General features: G+C 38.5%; 2 protein-coding genes across 9 annotated transcripts in view; one reads left to right on the top strand and one right to left on the bottom strand.

Moving 5' to 3' along the window:
- The first annotated feature begins 678 nt into the window (after window positions 1–678).
- On the top strand, window positions 679–2,093 carry LOC6732098 (multifunctional protein ADE2). The gene has a single exon (XM_002079194.4). The coding sequence runs from the start codon at window positions 793–795 to the stop codon at window positions 2,059–2,061; it is 1,269 nt and encodes a 422-aa protein (XP_002079230.2). The 5' UTR covers window positions 679–792; the 3' UTR covers window positions 2,062–2,093.
- Window positions 2,094–2,980: 887 nt separating this feature from the next.
- The window catches only part of LOC6732105 (protein bunched, class 1/class 3/D/E isoforms), a 90,725-nt gene continuing 75,368 nt past the window's right edge, over window positions 2,981–18,337 (bottom strand). For 7 of the 8 annotated variants that reach the window (XM_016178352.3, XM_039298367.2, XM_016178350.3 and 4 more), the window contains one exon: window positions 2,981–5,341. In XM_016178352.3, coding sequence (XP_016024771.1) covers window positions 4,859–5,341 — 483 coding nt within the window. In that variant the 3' untranslated portion in view covers window positions 2,981–4,858. Of the gene's footprint in view, window positions 5,342–7,871; window positions 8,523–18,337 lie in introns of those variants that run through there. The other variant, XM_002079195.4, reaches the window with a different exon arrangement.

Consider the following 18,337-nt stretch of genomic DNA (forward strand, 5'->3'; position numbering starts at 1 on the left):
AAAAGAACACAGTTACGTTTTTTATGTATTATTAAACGTTTTTATTATTCCCAATAAAGAAAGAACTAGAGCCTTTGGATTATCCCTAGGTTGGATAATGGACTTCGAAGTTGAATTGGGCTTAGCAGTGTTATCGCGATTGATAACGTACTCAGAACAGAACTCATGTATGGGGACATGTTTGGGTTTATATAGGCGGATTGGGATAGCTTAAGAGCGAAGTTTATTCTCCCGAAAAGAGAGGTGTCTATTCACCCGTTAAGAGAGGAGCTCCCGAAAAATAGGAGTAATTTGAGAATCCTGACATGATTGTGACATGTGACATGTTACATTTCATACTTAGACATTAATGTGTGTGTGATTGTTTACAATAGTGTGTGTGGTTGTGGTTGGGAAGTTGTGGGTGTAGATATGTTACTATATATATTATATATTATATAATTATATTTCATAAGTAAGTATAGGATTAAAAAATATATATTTTAATATTTTTCACAATCATAAGACACTAGTCTGTTAGTTTGACCTTAAGTTAGTCCCCTCGGTATCAACGTCGATATGATATCTCTGAAATAGAATTTTACAATTTTTTGGCTTTTATATTTTCAAGATTTTACTGGTCATTCTGATAAGGAATAAAAGAGACTTATTTCGCACGTTTATGATTATTAACCGCTCGGTGGATTAGCGCATTATTAGTTTTATGACCTTCTTAATGTGATTAAATTGCCTAAATTCGTTTATAATAGTAACTCTTTCAGCGAATTTAGATTCAGTTTTTATTTGCCAACTATGCCAATCACAACCATTGGAGGCTACCAATTGGGCAAGATCCTTATCGAAGGCAAGACAAAGAAGGTCTACGACCTACCGGATCATCCAGGATTATGTCTGCTGTTGAGCAAGGACCGCATAACAGCTTTTGATGGACTCAAGGCCCACGAGCTACAGGGCAAGGCGGCTATCTCAAACACCACAAATGGACTGGTTTTTAGGCTACTCAATGAGGCGGGAATCCGAACCGCTTACGTGGATCAGTGTGGCGATAACGCTTTTATAGCACGAAAATGCAAGATGGTGCCCATAGAGTGGGTGACGCGTCGGTTGGCCACCGGTTCTTTCATCAAAATAAATCCGGAAGTGCCCGAAGGATATCGATTTGCACCACCGAAGCAAGAGACTTGCTTCAAGGACGATTCTAGTCACGATCCCCTGTGGTGCGACGAGCAAATTCTCTCCTCGAATTTTGAGTGCAATGGCCTAATAATTGGCGCAGACGAAGTTCAAATAATGCGACACACTTCACTAGTGGTATTCGAGGTTCTCGAAAGAGCTTGGAAAACAAGGAACTGTGCCTTGGTGGACATGAAGGTGGAATTCGGTGTGGACGAAGATGGCAACATATTGCTGGCGGACATTATAGACTCGGATACGTGGCGCATTTGGCCGGCGGGCGACAAACGCCTGATGGTGGACAAAACCGTGTATATAAATTTGGATACAGTAACCGATGGCGATTTGAACACAGTCAAGCGCAATTATTCTTGGGTAATAGAGCAGCTGTCGAGCATTGAGCCGCCCCAGAACCATCTGGTGGTAATCCTGGTGAGTAGTGCAATGGATGTGGCACATGGCGAGCAGATCGCCACCAGCCTTGGATCACTAGGCATGGAAGTGGTGCTCCGAGTGTGTTCTGCTCTCAAAAATCCCGAGGAAGCGCTCCAAATTGTCCGGACATTCGAGGCGGTGATTGATAATCTGGTATTCGTGACCGTCGACGAGCGATTAAATAGTGTGGCCAACTTGATTTCGGCCAACACCAGTTTTCCGGTGATCAATTGTACGCCCCTTAGGTCCGACACCATGTTTCTGAACATGTGGTCCAACTCGAATCCAACAAGTGATCCGGAGGCAGCTGCCAAGCATGTGGCGTCTTTACTTGGCCTGGGAAATTTTATGATTTGGTCCAAACTGCGTGTCAATAAGCTAAACAACCAAATCGCAATCAAGAAAATCGACACAAAACTGCGTAGCATTCGTCACTCTCCCAAATCATCATGATGTAAAGTATGCGTAGAATACAAAGATTTCAATTTCATCAGGAACTTTTTACAATTTGCATGAAAATAAGTGCTAATACAAATAAATAAAAAATAAACTGAAAATGCTAGTGTGAAGATTTTTCTTTTAGATATTTAATTTTTTTAACCATCGCCGCTTTCTGTTTAGCAGAATCAAATTGCACCCAAAAAAAAATGCGAAAAAAAAGTTTTAGTGGTATTTGAGTAGCCTAACAAAAGGGTTTAGTTTAAATTGTCAAAATAAGTCAATTTTACATCTTGCTTGGTTTCAAAATAAAAAAACAATGCATACTTTTTGGCGAAATTTGGTTCAAAGCGTTCAAAAAGTCAAGATGTGCAGTTTTCGAATTACAAAAAGAACATTTTTGTTTTACCTTTTTTTTAGTGTTGAAGAGTATTGTTTAACTTCATTGATTCCCACAGAACGATTATTTATGAGCAATAGTTATACCTTGAAAATTGCGAAGTTTTAGAGGATTCATTTGATTCCATAAAAAATTTCACATTCCCAATATTTTCGAACGTTTTTGATAAAGTACGAGACAAGAATATTTTGGTTTTCAGTATAATTTTATTTTTTCCTTTATTTTAATATAGGTTGTTTGCAGTTATTTTGTTTAGATGTATTTTAATTATTTTTGCGCTTACAAACTAATTAATAAATTAATAGTTAGCTTAAAAAGAGGCTTAAGTCGTAAAACTCATAGGAGAAGAACTAAACATGAAACGCATGAAGATGGTTCTCTGAATTGAATACAAAAATCATAAAGGGAAATACTTTTAACAGAATTACTGTGTTCGGGGGATGACATAAGTCTGTCCGTCCGTCCGTCTATCTGATTCGTCCGTCCATTGGTGTTTGCCCTGTAGACAGCTAGTTTTCGGCACTTGAGTTGGAGTATCATATTTGGTTTCTCTTCTTCACTTTTTAATCCGTTTTGGATGATCATTTTCTTGTTTAATCCACGCTAGCCTTAGACAATTTGCGTCTCCGCAGGCAGCTTTTTGTGTTCTCTGGGGCAGAATCTTGTGCCCTGCCCCAAAAACGAGTGAGTGCACTTGGGCATTGAAAACTTGGCGTCTACAGGGCGGCCAACTTCGGACAGGGACAACTCTGGGAGGCGGGAGACCTCCTTGGAGCTTGGTCCTCTTTTTATTTTCACACTTCCATCTCATGGCTGCAGCAGTTCAGAATCTTTTCGTGGTTTATCTTGTGGATTTGTCGGTCTAAGAGTGCGGGGTGTGAAACGAAAGAGTTAATGTGTAGAAAATCCTATAACAGATTTCGTATGAACATTAAGGAATTTTCCAACTAAGAGTAATCCAAAATTATCGACTAAATAATTTTAACAAAAAATAGGACGAGTTTGTCTTCATCTTACAATTTTAGCTTTTCATCATGTTGATTTTGTGTGATTTAATTTTTTGCAATGTATCTTCATCGTCGGTGACTTTCGAGGTTTGTTCTCAAATTTAGTTTTTAGTTTTACACAATATTTACAGATATTTTTGGGTTTTTTGTTTGCAGATAGTTTTTAGAGTTTAACAAACAATTTTGATAAGCTTTTTTTTGTTTGGCTGTTGTTTCCCTTCTCTTTTTTTTTGAATAGCTATACAATCTTTGAAATATAGCTTGAGAATATGCTAGTATTACTATAATTTACTAATTTTGTTATCCATTGTTTAATTTGAAACATATTCATATTTATGATGTAGTTAATATTTCCCCTTGTATTTTTACAATAAAAGTTAGGATTAAAGGTAAATTATAAAAATAGCAGCTGGCCTTTTCGTGTTTCATTAAATTGTATTTGTATTTATCGATCAATGTTGAATGTTTTGGAAATTTGAATCCTACTTTCCTGTCCTTTGCTTCTCGGGTTTGCTTTTGTTTTTTTACAATTTACATCTTATGTCTCTGACTGCACAATGCAAATTATCACATATTATTTCATTTATTTTCCCATCTGTCCCTATTCATTTTCTGTGTGTTTTCCCTGGCACTCTAGTACACTTTATCGATTTGTATTTTTGTATTTCCTCTGCTGTTTTTCTCTGTTGGCCAAAAATTTTACTTTCGTCAAGTATTATTTAGCAGCCAAGCTTGATGAGTTGGTTGTGTGGTGTTGGTGTTCTGGGTGTGTTTGTTTATGATTCTTAGGTTTTTATTCGTAGCGTTAACAACGTGGAAACAAACGGGTAAACAAAAATAGAAAGTATTAAACAAAAAGTGGAGGCGCAGCAGCGCGATATTTAAAAGAACTTCTATACTCGCTTCGAGTTAACAGCGGACGTTAACAGCGCCAGCCGCAGCCGCTGTTAGCGTGCAGTCTATCTGTGTGTGTTTCGTATGGATGTGTGTGTGTAAATGCGTATGAGTGTGTGTGTGTTTGCGTGTGTGTGTGTTTGCGTGTGTGTGGTGGTGGTCTGTATGTGTGTTAAACAAATATCACAATCGAGAAATTAACAAAACGGCGGCTGCAGCAGATTAACAGCCAGCAACAACATAACAATTCTTAACCGCAGTTTAGTCTACCTAACACGAACTTAACATGTTGGTGAGTCTGCCGCCGCTACTGTTACTGTTCTTGTTGTTATTGGCCTAATACTTTCGCTGCTCTCCTCGGCCCCGCCTCCTCCGGCTAAGAAAGAGACTTCGGCTGAGTTTACATTACGGTTTTCATTCTTAAAAACGTTCATTTCCCCCACACACACCACGGTGCGTGGGCGCCTTAAAAAAAACAAACACTGTGTGTTCGGGCCACAGCAGCAACAGCTTAGGACATGGGACCATTGGCTGTGACCACCGATGCTGCCGCTGCCGCTGCTGCTGCTGCCGCTGCTGATGTCACCTGCTGCACCTGCTGCTCCACCGATACCGCTGCTGTCTCGACTGCACTGCTGCCGTTCTCGGCACTGCCGTTGGGAATGCTCGTGGGTACCACCGCGGACGCTGGACTGGTGGCCACACCCGTTACCGCTACCGCTCCAGCGGACTGCTGTTGAACTGCCTGACCCGCGGCAGCTGGAGCAACGACACTTTGTACCGCCGGTGCCGCTTGAATGGCGGGCGTGGCCGGCGGGGCGGCTAGTTGAAGCTGCAACTGCAGCTGCTGCAGCGTCTCCTGCGGGATGTTCGACTTGAGAATGCTGTTCTCGAGCTCCAGCTTGTTGATCTTGTCCATCAGCTCGGAGATGCGCTCTTTCAGCACTTCCACCTCCTCGCGCACCGCTATCATGAGATGCGACTTGACCAGATCCTGAAAGAATAGAAAGAGGTGAAAAGGTTCTGTAAGTATGTTGTGCAAAACAGGTATTGGCTTTATATAGCAAGATCTTATTCAGAATACTGAGAAAATACTTCTGTTCAATGGGAAATGCGTGAAGTGAAGTCTAGGAAGTGAAATTTTATTTATGCCACTTTTTTATCTTAAATTGTATGGGTTTCTTAGCTGGCTATATGTGTGCCACTTAGTGTATCCATTGTAATCCCGCTTGCTGCCAAGTAAATTTAGCACTGCAATTATAAATATTTACCCCGCAGATTAACAAAAACGTAGTGTTGTCTTAACTCAACTTACATCCTGTTGCCACCTTTAAAAGAGCATATAGTTGCTCTGACTCATTGCAGAGATTCAGAAAAGGAACACCCCATTCATAAATCACATTTTGTGCCAGCAACGTGGCGAATGTTTGCCCAATGTGGCGTGTTCGCGTTATATATTCGCTGCTTTATTTGCTGTGTAAATGCAAATGTAAATGGTGCGCCGAAGAATCAAATGCTTTCGTGTCATTGTCAATGCCACAGCCGCAGAACACGTCATCGAGACCGAAACAAAACCGAATCGGCACACAACATCCACGACCTCACCTGGCTGCCCATGCACCTTGTGAAAATTTAATAAGCCCATTAAAGAGGCAGGCCAAAAACCGAGAGTCGAAAGGAAAACGCGTGCAGACGAATAGAATAATCGTTCGTTTTCTATGCATTTAACGGCACGTGTTCAGGTGATTTTTCCCATGTTTAATGTGAAATGTCAACAGACGACCAAACGGTTGTGGCTAAAAAAGTAAAGGGGGGCAGCAAGGCAGGCTGCTGATTTTGGGGAGGAAAATGCTGCCTGCGGCAGTTCCGTTTCACGAAAGAGTTTTCTTTCTTTTTTTCTCGACTCTCCACTGCGATCTCTATAAATAGTCACAACAACAGCTCGAATGCTTTCGTCGTCGTCTTCACTTTCAACAATTTCTTTCAACATTTTCTTGTTGCTGTGGCCTGGTTTTTTCAGGCAATGCAACAACTAAAAGTTGAAAGTAAAAATCGCGCAAAGAAAAACCCACATAATCGGCAAAAGGATATGAGGTTTCGGAATACATTAAAAGCGTATTAAGAAGAAATCGTGCACGTCATTATGAGAAAATCGCTGGGGCAAAGCGATAAAAAATGTTTAAAATAAATATCAAATTAATTAAAGAACTCTGAACCGCGCGCTCGCCGAGCATTTCGTGCGTCCTCTGCTCATTATTCATTAGTCATACTTCAAATTCTATACGATATAAAGAGTATATCCAAAGTGAGCATGAGCAAGGGGCATGGAAAGCCATCGGAAAGTCGCATGTTCTTGGCACCAGTGCCAAAAGCAATCGCAAAAGAAATCATATTTTGCACGTTTTTCGTTCGGCTGTTTCGAGGCAGGCAGGCCAATAATTAATGTTTATAAAAATATCACATATTGTATTTTTAGATCCCTCGCTTGACCGATCAATAAGTGCAAAAATTACCAAAATTAGAAGTCAACGAGGCGAGGGTGAGAAGATTTGATAAAAGTCGACTCGAAAAAATACAAAAGGCCATTAGCAAACCGCTTTGAACAAATGCAAACCGGTTGATACCGCTTCGACTTGTTAACAATGAGGTGCAAAAATACATACATATATAAGATATTTATATATATAGCACATAAGGGAGGGCCGAGTAATTTAATTGTTCAGAAATCAAGGCAGGTGTGTCTAAAACTCGGCGTTTCTAGCATTCTATCAGCTTTTTGCAACATCTCGAGGGTTTTATGATAAAAATCGAAGTAGATAAGCGTTCGACGGTTTATCTTCGCTTCAGGTAAGGGAAAATAAATGCTAATTATACACACTCGGGGTAAGATACACACTCTCGAGCTGAGGAACTGAGATAGAGTGAGAGAGAGAGAGAGACACCTAGGCGGAAAAGCGGGTTGGGTTCTCCTGCTGGGGTCAGGTCACGCGCTTCTCCGGAGGTATCTCTGCTCTCCAAGTCTCCTGCAGTTCTCAGTTTTGGTTTTCTTGGTGTTTTTTTTTTTTTGGTTTTCGGTTGCATTTCTCAAACAAACATGGCGGACACCGCATTGAGGTTTTTTTCTTAAATTTTGTACACTTGTCGGAGATCCTTAGGCTGAAATTATAAGAGCCTTTGTTGCTAAGAACAAAGGACTCGGCTCCCTTATTTTTTAGCTCAAAGCAAAGGAAGTGGTGTCTCATTTTTTGCACTTAGCTTGGAGTAATTTATCAGCGAAAATAAATTGACAAGTGACAGGCACAAGTACGGTGGTTTTTTCTTGATTTTTCTTTTTTATTTTCAGTTGCCTTTTTGACGACATTGAAAAGTCGCCAGAAAATCGCGCAGCCTCACGAAATGCGACGAAAAACGAAGGAAAATCGATAGAATTGCATCTAGTCAAGGTAAATGGGGTTCTTTTTTGTACGGTTGGGTAGGAGGGATGAGGGGGAGAGGAGGGGGCTGGTTGTGCGAGGTATACATACTTTTGCATTGGGCACCATCACATAGCAGGGGCTATCGTAGCCCTTCTGCCAAATCTCGTATAGCCAATTCTCTGGCTGGCGCAGCGACATTGTGCCCATCATATTTGGCTTTGGGTTTATTTGGATTTTCACGGGGTTTTGTGTGTATCAATAATTTTTGGTTTCTTTTGCGGAGATTTTGACTTTCTTCTCCCACTCTTGCACTTTTCAAGTATATTTATGTATATCAGTTTCAGTTGGATCACAGTTGGGTTTTTATATTGTATTTTATGTATTTTCACTTCTTTTCTTGCGATTTCTCGTCGGCGCTGTGTGTTTGTATGGCAAAAGTTTAGCAATAACTGAGTTTGCTGTTCAGCTTTTTTTGAGATTTACGAGACCGGCGCAGAGCTTTTGTGATATTTTCGAGCTTTTGTCGATTGAATTTACTGCGATTGGAGTGTTTTGCTTCTGCTTGTAACGAATTAATGTAATTCACGAGTCTCTGGTAGGCTTTTGTAAAATGTGTTTTTTTTTCAGTTGGTATAAAAAGTAATTGTTTTTTCTTCTTTTGTTATATATATAATAAAACTGGTGCCAGCTATATTTGTTGGCGATGTGGCGTGTAGCAAGTTGTACTGGCGACTGAACGTCTGCTTGCAATTAGTGCGGATTTTATATGAAATGGCAGTGCCTTTTGAGTGAAAGAGAGCGCGCTCTCTCATTGCGCAGTGCGCTCTCTGCGGCTCTCTTATGTATCTGTATCTGGCCGCCGGACTATGGGCATATCCATCAGCATTTGCCAGATACAAAGACACTCAGATACTCTCTGTTTGTTTTGACGCGTGTTTTCTCATCAATTTACAAAGACTGCCACTATTTATTCAATCCACATATATGTATATTTATTTGTCTTCGGTGACGCTCATTTGCCAAAATGTTTGACTGAATTCCCAAACAGCCAGCCGGTTTTTTTGTTATTTAAGAAATATATACATATGTTTTTTTCAGCCACTACGACGCAAAAACTTTATGACACTTTTGTTTATCACTCGCTCACCAGTTCTCCCGCTCGCTCTTTTATTTTCTTATTTCTTTTGTATTTATTTTATTTTTTGGTTGGACGTTGGTTGGTTGCTTCTTGTAGATACTTTTACGCTTGCCACGCGGTGGTTTTCGATTACTTCGACATTTCTCTGGGAATTATGTGTGTATGTGGGGTGGGTTTTCTTACCTTTTGCGCATTGCGTTTTCCAACTAACCGAATTAAGTCGATTGGAGTCAACAGTAAAGAAAATTCCTCAACAAAATTTAATACTTCACACATGAATGTGAGTAAATATGGAGCGCAATACAAGAACTTCAATTTATAAAGAAAGATATTCTTCAGAACAAAATTCCCGTTCCATCCCATTATATTATATAAAAGTAAGCAAATCTTTTTAGATTTTCGATACTAAAAAAATATATGGGTAAAAGTAAAATGAGTATTGTCATTGAACAGAATATCACATTCTGGATTTTTATCGCAGCATTATAATACCAATGACAATGACAAAATTGGAACAAAAATTCAAGGGCTTCGAAACTTTTATAAACTTGCCAGAAGAGCCCGCAGAACAAAATGTATAATATACAATATAAACGAGCAAAACATGAACGGAACGTATCGATTTCATGCGCATGCTGAAGGAAGCGTTTTCTGTCAATCCATAAATGCATGCCATATAGATTTCAATCTATATAGGAACCAACAATAAGCTTGAGGCATCAACAACAAATTGTTTAACAAAAACCGAAACAAACATCCGCGTTAAAAATTAAAAAATGAAAATAAAAGAGAGCAACATTTTTAGTAGTCACCGGCGGAGAAAACAGCAATTAAATGCACATTTAAATAAACAAATGGCATGCTGTAAAATAATAAGTCAACAAATTGTAGGTGGGTAGGAAGAGAAGTTCCTTAATTGCTACACAAACTGCGTAGATGGGATAAAGTTGGGATCGTCATGGGTGGGGTGGTGTCGCATTTGTGGGTTGGGGTTTTGGGGTGGTGAAGGGCGGACGCGGAAGCTGAGAGTGCTGAGTAAAAAGAGGCATCTGTTGAAGTTTTGTTTTTTCATTTGAGGAACTTAAGGCGCTCTAATTGCCTTAATGGAGAAAAACGATTCCGGATGCGAAATACAAAAATCCAACGCTCTTGTAATAGTTCAATTCTGTCGTCGATATTTGTGTTAGAATCTCTACCTGCCCTACTAACTCAGTAACATATACAAAACCAAGGAAGGCTATGTTATCAATTCGCATTACTAACTTTAAGATAAGCAGCTCTAGCTTATCATTGTTATCATTGAATGCGATAGATAACTCAATGTAAAGACGAGGAAGTCGTCTCTCTTTGCAGCCCGTTCGGAAAATTCTAAAAGCCATTCAGAAAACTTTCCTACACTGCTGGCTTATGTCAGTTCTAACAGCTTTTCTGATCACACAGATTTTGCATGCACTTTGTTGACGACTGTGTATGCAAACAAAATTCATTAAAGTGACACATACACATATTGCAAACTAAGTCAACAACAAAAACAATGCATATTCTTTGTTTCTGTATTTGTGTTTTGAATCAACAAATGAAAATTTCGAAATCGTCGCCGCGTCTGGCAATCAATAAAAATTGAATCGCAACCGGGCAGGGGGAGGTGCGAGCGAGAAGGCAGCCACGATAGAGCGAGCGAGCAACAATAACAAGTCCAAATGTTTTGTAACAGCCTGATTCCATCCCAAAGTGGGGTGTTAGCAAAGAGGGGAGTGTGCCGAAGAAATCATCAACACGCCCACACCCCCCCAACTTACACTCATAATATAAACATTTGTACACATGCGGAAAAGTTATAAAATATTCGAAAAGTCCGAGAAATTGAAAATTAAAAAGCGTGTGGAAAATTACAGCATTTCTCTGTTGTTGATTTCGTTGTTGATTTTCGCACGCCCCCAACACGTGTTCGTATGTGTGTGGTGAGCTTTGATGGGTGTGGCCATTGTTGATTCGTTGTTGAAAGGGTAGTTTTGTGTGTGGTTTTGGACAAAGATGAACGATAATGTAATATTTGAATTAAAAGTGATTGTTTTAAAGTTAGGCAACATATTGAAACATATATCTTGAACGATAAAGTTTAAAGGCTTAGACATTCGATTGATCAATCTACATACCATATCATATATAAACCCAAACTATCCCCATCTATTATTTTGGCTTTAAGTCGTCTAGCGTGACAAGAGCTAAGATTAAGAGCTCATGTAACATGCAACACAATTAATTCTGATTCATTTAGCGGCGCGTGTCATCAAGTTGCGAGATCAGCGGGGGAAGAGTCGTGATTTCGTGTGGGAAAATTCGTTGCTTTAATGGCCATTTGTTTTTGTAGTTAGTTTTGACTGGACTTTGAGGCCAATTTGAACGTGTTTTAATTGGTTCCATAGACCCGAGTGATGATAAGATAGGCTGTTATCGCCGCACAAAACCTACAACAACCCCTTGACAGGTTGTCTAAGTTGCAATCCTCACAAAAACAGGGCCATAAAAGGCAAAAGCTGGAATGGCAAGGGGTAAAGGTGGGCAACAGTCGCCGACATAATACACAATCCATAACAAATGCACCTTTAAAAACCGAAAGGGAGTGGGTGGGGACGAGGGGCATGCGCGACAGGCTGTCTCGGACTCAGTGGAAATTTACAAGTGTTTTCCTCCACTCAGTGGGTCAAACGGGGAAGGTGAGGAAAAGCCAGTTTATTATTTATTTTAAATTTTAGGTAACAATTCAAATATCAAGAGCCCTTTGACTGAGTTTTTAAGGGGGCACTAGTCTCAAGAGGAGACGCTCAAGATCTCAGTGGAAAATTTATTCAAATTGATTGGTAAGTTTCCGTGGGCCACACATAAATTGAAAAGATTTTTCTTGCAGAAAATGAAAAAAAGACCATATGACCATATTATAACATTCAAATCCCCAAATATTTCCATATCCACTACATACTCAAATAGTTTTTTTCCCACTCAACATCATTCTTCCAGCAATAATATTTATTGAGCTCGTTTAGAAATGCCTTTTCTTACTTTGGCCAATCGACGGAATACTTTTTGATTAGTGATTTCCTTATATTGACAAGAAAAAAACATCTGCGTGTGTCTCTCGCTATCAGTATCAAATAGATACAATTAGACAATTACAACTGACTGACGGCGGCTCAGTACAAATTGATAAGACTCTGTGTGGGGAGAGAGTTTAGGAGGAGGATCCCCTGCCCCCAGTCCATCCATCCATCCACGTGCCTTCGAATCGGAGGGAAATCATCGCGACACGCGCCAGTCTAAAATATATAGCTAATTATTAGGTATATATATATATCTAAACTACATATTTCTGCCCTAGTTTAAATAAATCATTTAGAAAAATACATACATATATCTTTGAACAAATCTAAAAGCCTACGCAAACGAGAATTCTATTCTATTTCAGTATTCTAACACATCATTTTCGATTCCAGCCTTGGATGGGCCAATTTTTGAGGTAAACAAACTTTGCTGATTTGAAAGAGACGAATGGAATAAATATATGGGATCTTTGGATCTTGGAATCACGCAACAGGGAAATGGGATGATGAGCTGGCTGATAAGGAAACACATTAAACGAATCGCACCTAAAAAGACGTTCCACAAAGTTTAGCTGGACGAAAAGGCAAACTGATAAGGAGACGCATAAGCAGATAAGTTGATAGTGGTTCAGTTCTTTTTTTTTCAACTGGGGAATGCTTCAGACAATTTTCGCCTTTGATTTGCTTTTAATGAATTTCAATTGTTTGCCATTTAGCAGGCAACCATACGTCAGCAGCTGTGTAACAACAAAATCGAATAAAAATCAAAACAAAGAATTCGCTTTTAGTTGAGTCCGCTTAGAACAAGTTTCGTTTTGTGATTAGCTCACTTTTCAGCCTATATAAATACATACATATATATTGATAAGAACATTTGACAGTTCCGTTTTCTTTTTATTATTATTATTAGGTTGATAACGGCTGCTATTTGTGTTGAGCGGCCAAGGGAACACCTTGAAACATGGGTCATTTATAAATATTTGTATATTTGTGTATGTAAATGGCTACTAAAAGTCGAAGCAGCTGTCTGTCAATATGTCCATCAAACGGTTTCCCTTTTTTCGACCAAGTCAAACATTTGTCTGGGACGTTATTTGGCACAAGCAAAAAAAAAAATGGGTATGTATAAGTTCGATTTTTGAAAATTGCAAACAGGTGATCGACAGGTGTGATGCGATCAGCAATAAAATGAGTAAAGTGGTGAGAACTGTAAATAGGAGAGAAGTGAAATAAATAAGAACTTATACGTGGGATGCAAGTTGGTCAAGGAACTATTTATTTAGTGGCATATTAGTTTCAAAGAAATGGATCAAGAAACAGGAAAATTAACAAGAAAATGGGCCAACGAAATGTGCAGTTTGTCAAATATTAAAATTTCTGACAATATTTTCGAATTGATGGACGAATCAATTTGATACGATTAATTAGTTTTCCTTGAAAAGAGGTATGGCATATTGGGTTGCACCACCAAGTAGTACTCCCTCTTTTTGTGGCAGAAGTTTAAATTTATTGTTTATTTTAGCCGCCAATCTCAATATCTAAATGGCTCCTTGGATAAACAACGACTAATCCTAACCTTTTCCGTAACCCGGCTCAAATGAAACTACAGGTCATACAAATCTTGTTGAATACCTGGTTTTTTTTTTGGCAATCATCTCATGCAAAACTAATGCGTCAGTCGGGACAGGAAGAAGATAAAAATAAAAGTGCAAATTGCATTTAAATTATCCGGCTGCTGCAGTTTCGGTGAGAGCCATTAAATCGTTTTATTGGCCAGCAGTTCGGTCCTCGACAGCCACAAAGAGGTACTCCTCTCACTCACAGGTAAACAAAGATGCAGGTAGAGGGGCCCGACCGCTAATTGCATTCGAATGCCCACGAATTTGTTGTAAATTCGTGGGATACGACCACGGCACGTGTGTGGCTAATTAACTTCTGGCCGAGTGTCAAGCATCGCAAAGATGTCGCGACTTTTCAAGGTTTATGCGCCAAAAAAATATATATCTAACATTACTTGGAAATCCTTTCTATATAAACGATATATCTTGGATATACATACGTATCATTTGCTTGGCTTATTTTTAGGCAATTCAGTTGAATAGACTTTCATCTTGACCTGAATCTTTCCGATGTTTCTATTTTTTGTTTGTTTCTTTGGTTACTTTCTCTTGTTTATTTTGGTTTAATAATAAGAACTCATTGAATTTGCATTCAATTTGTTAGTGCCTCTCATCCTTGTGACCATTTTTTTGCACTATAATTTAATTGAGAAAATTTCTGAGAATTTATTTGAGTATTGGCGACAACATACAGATGATTTTTGGGTTAAGGACAAACACGCCAAAACCCAATTACTCAAAAATATTAAACTGTTGGAACATAAAACTATTTGTTTTCTGGTAAAAATTTCATTATATATAAACATAAACATTATGCAATTTTTTAAGCTATTTTTGACTTGAGTTCCAATTTGGTCGTGTTTGAAATTAACTCTGAGTCATGAGGAATATTGAAGACCCTGAATATTCAACTTTATTATGCCTTCCTAGAATACAATTACCCCTATCAAATATTTGGTCACAAATCAAAAGTTCTTTTTCCACCTATGCCAAAAGGGTCTCAAAACTTGGTAAACAAATGAGCTGAACAAAGAGGAACTATCAAAAAATAAAATAAAAGAGAACTAACAAACAAAACAAAATGAAGAGCCATACAAAAACAACCATTAGGGAAAAATTAAAACTCGAAAGCGAACAAAAAAAAAAAAAAAGAAAAAAAATGCCCACAAATAATCATGAATTATTCAAGGCCAATCGAGGCAGTCACAATAACACTATTTGATAGAAGTCTGTGTGTATCGTTCGATTTGTGTGTTTACTATTTAGTGTTCTGCACCCAAATAAATGGGGCCTTTAAGCTTTCGGCATAATAGTTCAGTTCCCCATTTTTCCCATTCGCACTCCACTGTATACCCTTCAAAAGAGCTTACTCACTTTGAGGATTCACTCTGTTAATTTCGAAAGAAATCCAGTAAGTGATAAAAGTGGAATCTTTCGTTAGGGTATTCAGAAACTCTCTCATCCAGATGGCGCTTTATTTCTAGCACGCTCTTTTTGGATGATATATTTCGGGGATGAAGAACTTAATTATTTTGTTTTGCTATATATTTTCTATGTCTATTTTCGGCACAACGCCAGATCGCACATTTTACCTCTTTCCCCTAACCTAACAAGAACTATTCAAAGATGTCAACATAATTTGCATTCCTTCAGTTATGGTGCGGAATATTTTCGATCATTTTCCGTTTCCGTTTTAATTGAATGTTATTCAATTTGTATGTGGAATAATTTCATTCGTGTACATATGCATATTTAAGCGAATTTAATATATGCACGAAAATATATGGGTTACTAATTGACTTACGCAGACCAGAGAACAACAAAATTTGTTGATTTTATATTAGAAAATATTGTTTTGCTTACCTGCAAAGAGAAGAAGCAGAATAGCGAGTGTCAAAAATGTGTAAACAGAATTATTGTCGAATTTATTCTTAGGCAAATAAATAAAACAGTCAGCGGGAAAATAAATTTCTAGGAATATTTATGCCGGCGAATATAGTAAATAACAAGTGGAATATTTTGTTCTTTCGAAAATTGGCACTCGTCACTAATCAACTGGCAATATATGTATGTACCTACTATGAATCGTTACTATTCTGAAACTGATACTCTTCTGTAATGACTACTTTTTATTCATTGATAGATTCGCTATTGATTTCGAATATAAAACTAATTTCGAACACTTTTTTTTTGAACATTTGTTTTGAGATTTCCTGAGGAATTTCTCTTGAGAAATTTTCCGTGGCAGACAAACGTTTCTTAATATGTTTGTAGTTGAGTTATAATGCGGAAGCTAAAGTCGCCACAGTTTTATGTGGGGGTCTTAGCACACTCACATACATAAATACATATGTACATAGTTATAAAAGCACAAACACACCATTCTGTGATATATTTATTGGCGTTTTGTTTTCGCAGCGACGTAGCGCAAAAGGCGGGGCCATAACAAAATAGAAATGCCTGGTTGGGGGGTAGGCATATAAACTTTCTGTGGTGCCACCGGCGGATTGCCAGCTCGCTTCGTCGTGTTGCCTCAAATGACATATTGGTGTCAATTAAAATGCAAAAGGCCCAAAAATAAAGCGAAAGACAAAGCCAGGGAATGAGCAAACAAACCAACGCACACATTAATCATGCATTGCAAAATCTTTTTTTTTAAGTTTTTTTGAGCGATTTGAGTGCGAGTGAGATCGCCATGTCTCGGGCCAAACGCGTTTCGCGTTGGCGTTCGATCATGGCCAAATTTAAATCACATATGTATATGTATGTACGTATGTACATATGGATGTACATACAAGTCCGGCGAACTCAGGTGAGGTAGGTGTGTCTCGGCCAATTGCCAACGCGCACGCCACGCACACGCAGCGCATTTGTGATTTTCTCAACTCGACTGAGATCTGCGATCGCAGATCTGAGATCAGCTGGGTCCACCAGCTAAGATCATTTGCAAGTGAGTTGTCGAACAGGTCCCCGAAATAAATGAAAAATAAATAAAAAATCCAGTCCGGTCGCACCTCAGCCAAAATCGATTAACGCATGTTTTTAAATCAGTCGATGGCGCTGCTGCCCATTTACAATTAATTTATGTCAGCAGTGCACTTAAAAATATGCTAAATCGCTATCTTAATTGGCACGCTCGTAGGCATATAAAACATAGCTTGGCTTTTTCTTTGGCTAATGATTAATTATCTGCATTATAGTTAGAGAGAAATTTAAAGGGATAGAGAAAATAGTGCCTATCCTATTAGTTTTATTAGTTGCCACACTGACTGTTTATTATCTCAATTTAAAAATCAAAGACCGCGTAATTGGCCATCCTTGACTCAGAGTAAACCTGAAACTTATCGGAGATCGTTAAAGCGTTTTTATATCCCTGCCCGATTTCATTGGCAAATCCATCAGGTAGGTAGGTAGCCCACATATAAACAATACGAAATTGAACAACTTTAAACTCCGACAACAAACTGGTTTTCGCTCCCGCACTGTGATGTCACTAACCCAATTAGAAAGCAAGTGCCGCCAAAAACGCGAAAACAGATCCACAAATCGGACCCTGAACCAGCAAACAAATTGCTCCCATCAATTTAATAATAATAAATTACTTAAAATGTATATGCAGGCAGGCAGGCAGGCATAACGGCAAAAAGATGAAAGTTTTTGCAAATAATATAAACTGTTGTTTATTTATAGCATTTTTAGTTAATTTTTGTTCGATGCTTATTGGGGGCATTATTGTCTGGCGCAAAAAAATATATATAATTAGGTCAGCAACTGTTTTTGTCATTTCCCAATAATAATATTTCCATTTCGGTTTTTGAACCATTTTTGCGTGAATGAATAATTTTGCTGAGTTTTCTGCTTGGCAACGCGATGGCAGAATCGAAAAATGGGCAAAAACAAAAATTGAAAAACTTTAGTGGTTGTCAAGTACAGTTGTGTGTGACAGTTGGACAGCTGATTGACATATTTAGTTGTTGTGCAAAATGGCACACAGGCCATGGGCCAAAAAAATAATTGTTTACTCGAGAGGAGAAATCGTTTCTGTGAAAGCACGCCTTTTTTTTGACTCGAACACACCTCCTACAAACATTTTGGAAATTGTTTTCAAATCACTCCAGAGTTCAGAAGGTCTAGGACAGTTTAAAGTTGAAAAACACCTTTCAGGGTCTCGTGCTTACTTTTGATTGCCTTTTGTCTTGCTCGATTTATCATCCCACTCATGTTTGCAAATTAAAAGCGATTAAGAATACATTGAGCTTTGCTTCCTGCATTTTAAGCGCGCTTTTTTTTAATGATTTTTCTCGCCTGATTGCGTGGCGAACAAAGACGGAAGATATCGGCTAGAGTTCAGCGTATATGGCACAAAGGTCAACACATCTAAGCCACATTTATCAAATTGACTTCTACGACTGGGGGATTAACCGAAGGCAAACGTTCAAATCGAACGACTGTGCTAGAGATTTTACTTCGTTTTCATTTAACCAACAGACATAAAACCAGATTGTGACGTTCACCAAACTTGTTTAATATTTAACACTGCCCAGTGAAATATAAAAGCCACATCGATATCGGGTTGAAAGTCAAAGTGTTTCGAATTAGAAAACGTTTTTGGCAAGCATTAGGCATTTTAATTTTGGTTTTTAAGTTCCGCATTAAAGCAGACAGGACTGTCGAATTAGAGAAAATAGCCATCCATCCAAACTGTAGATTTATTGCCTT

The sequence above is a fragment of the Drosophila simulans genome, chromosome 2L, assembly GCF_016746395.2.
Source record: "Drosophila simulans strain w501 chromosome 2L, Prin_Dsim_3.1, whole genome shotgun sequence".
NCBI lineage: Eukaryota > Metazoa > Arthropoda > Insecta > Diptera > Drosophilidae > Drosophila > Drosophila simulans.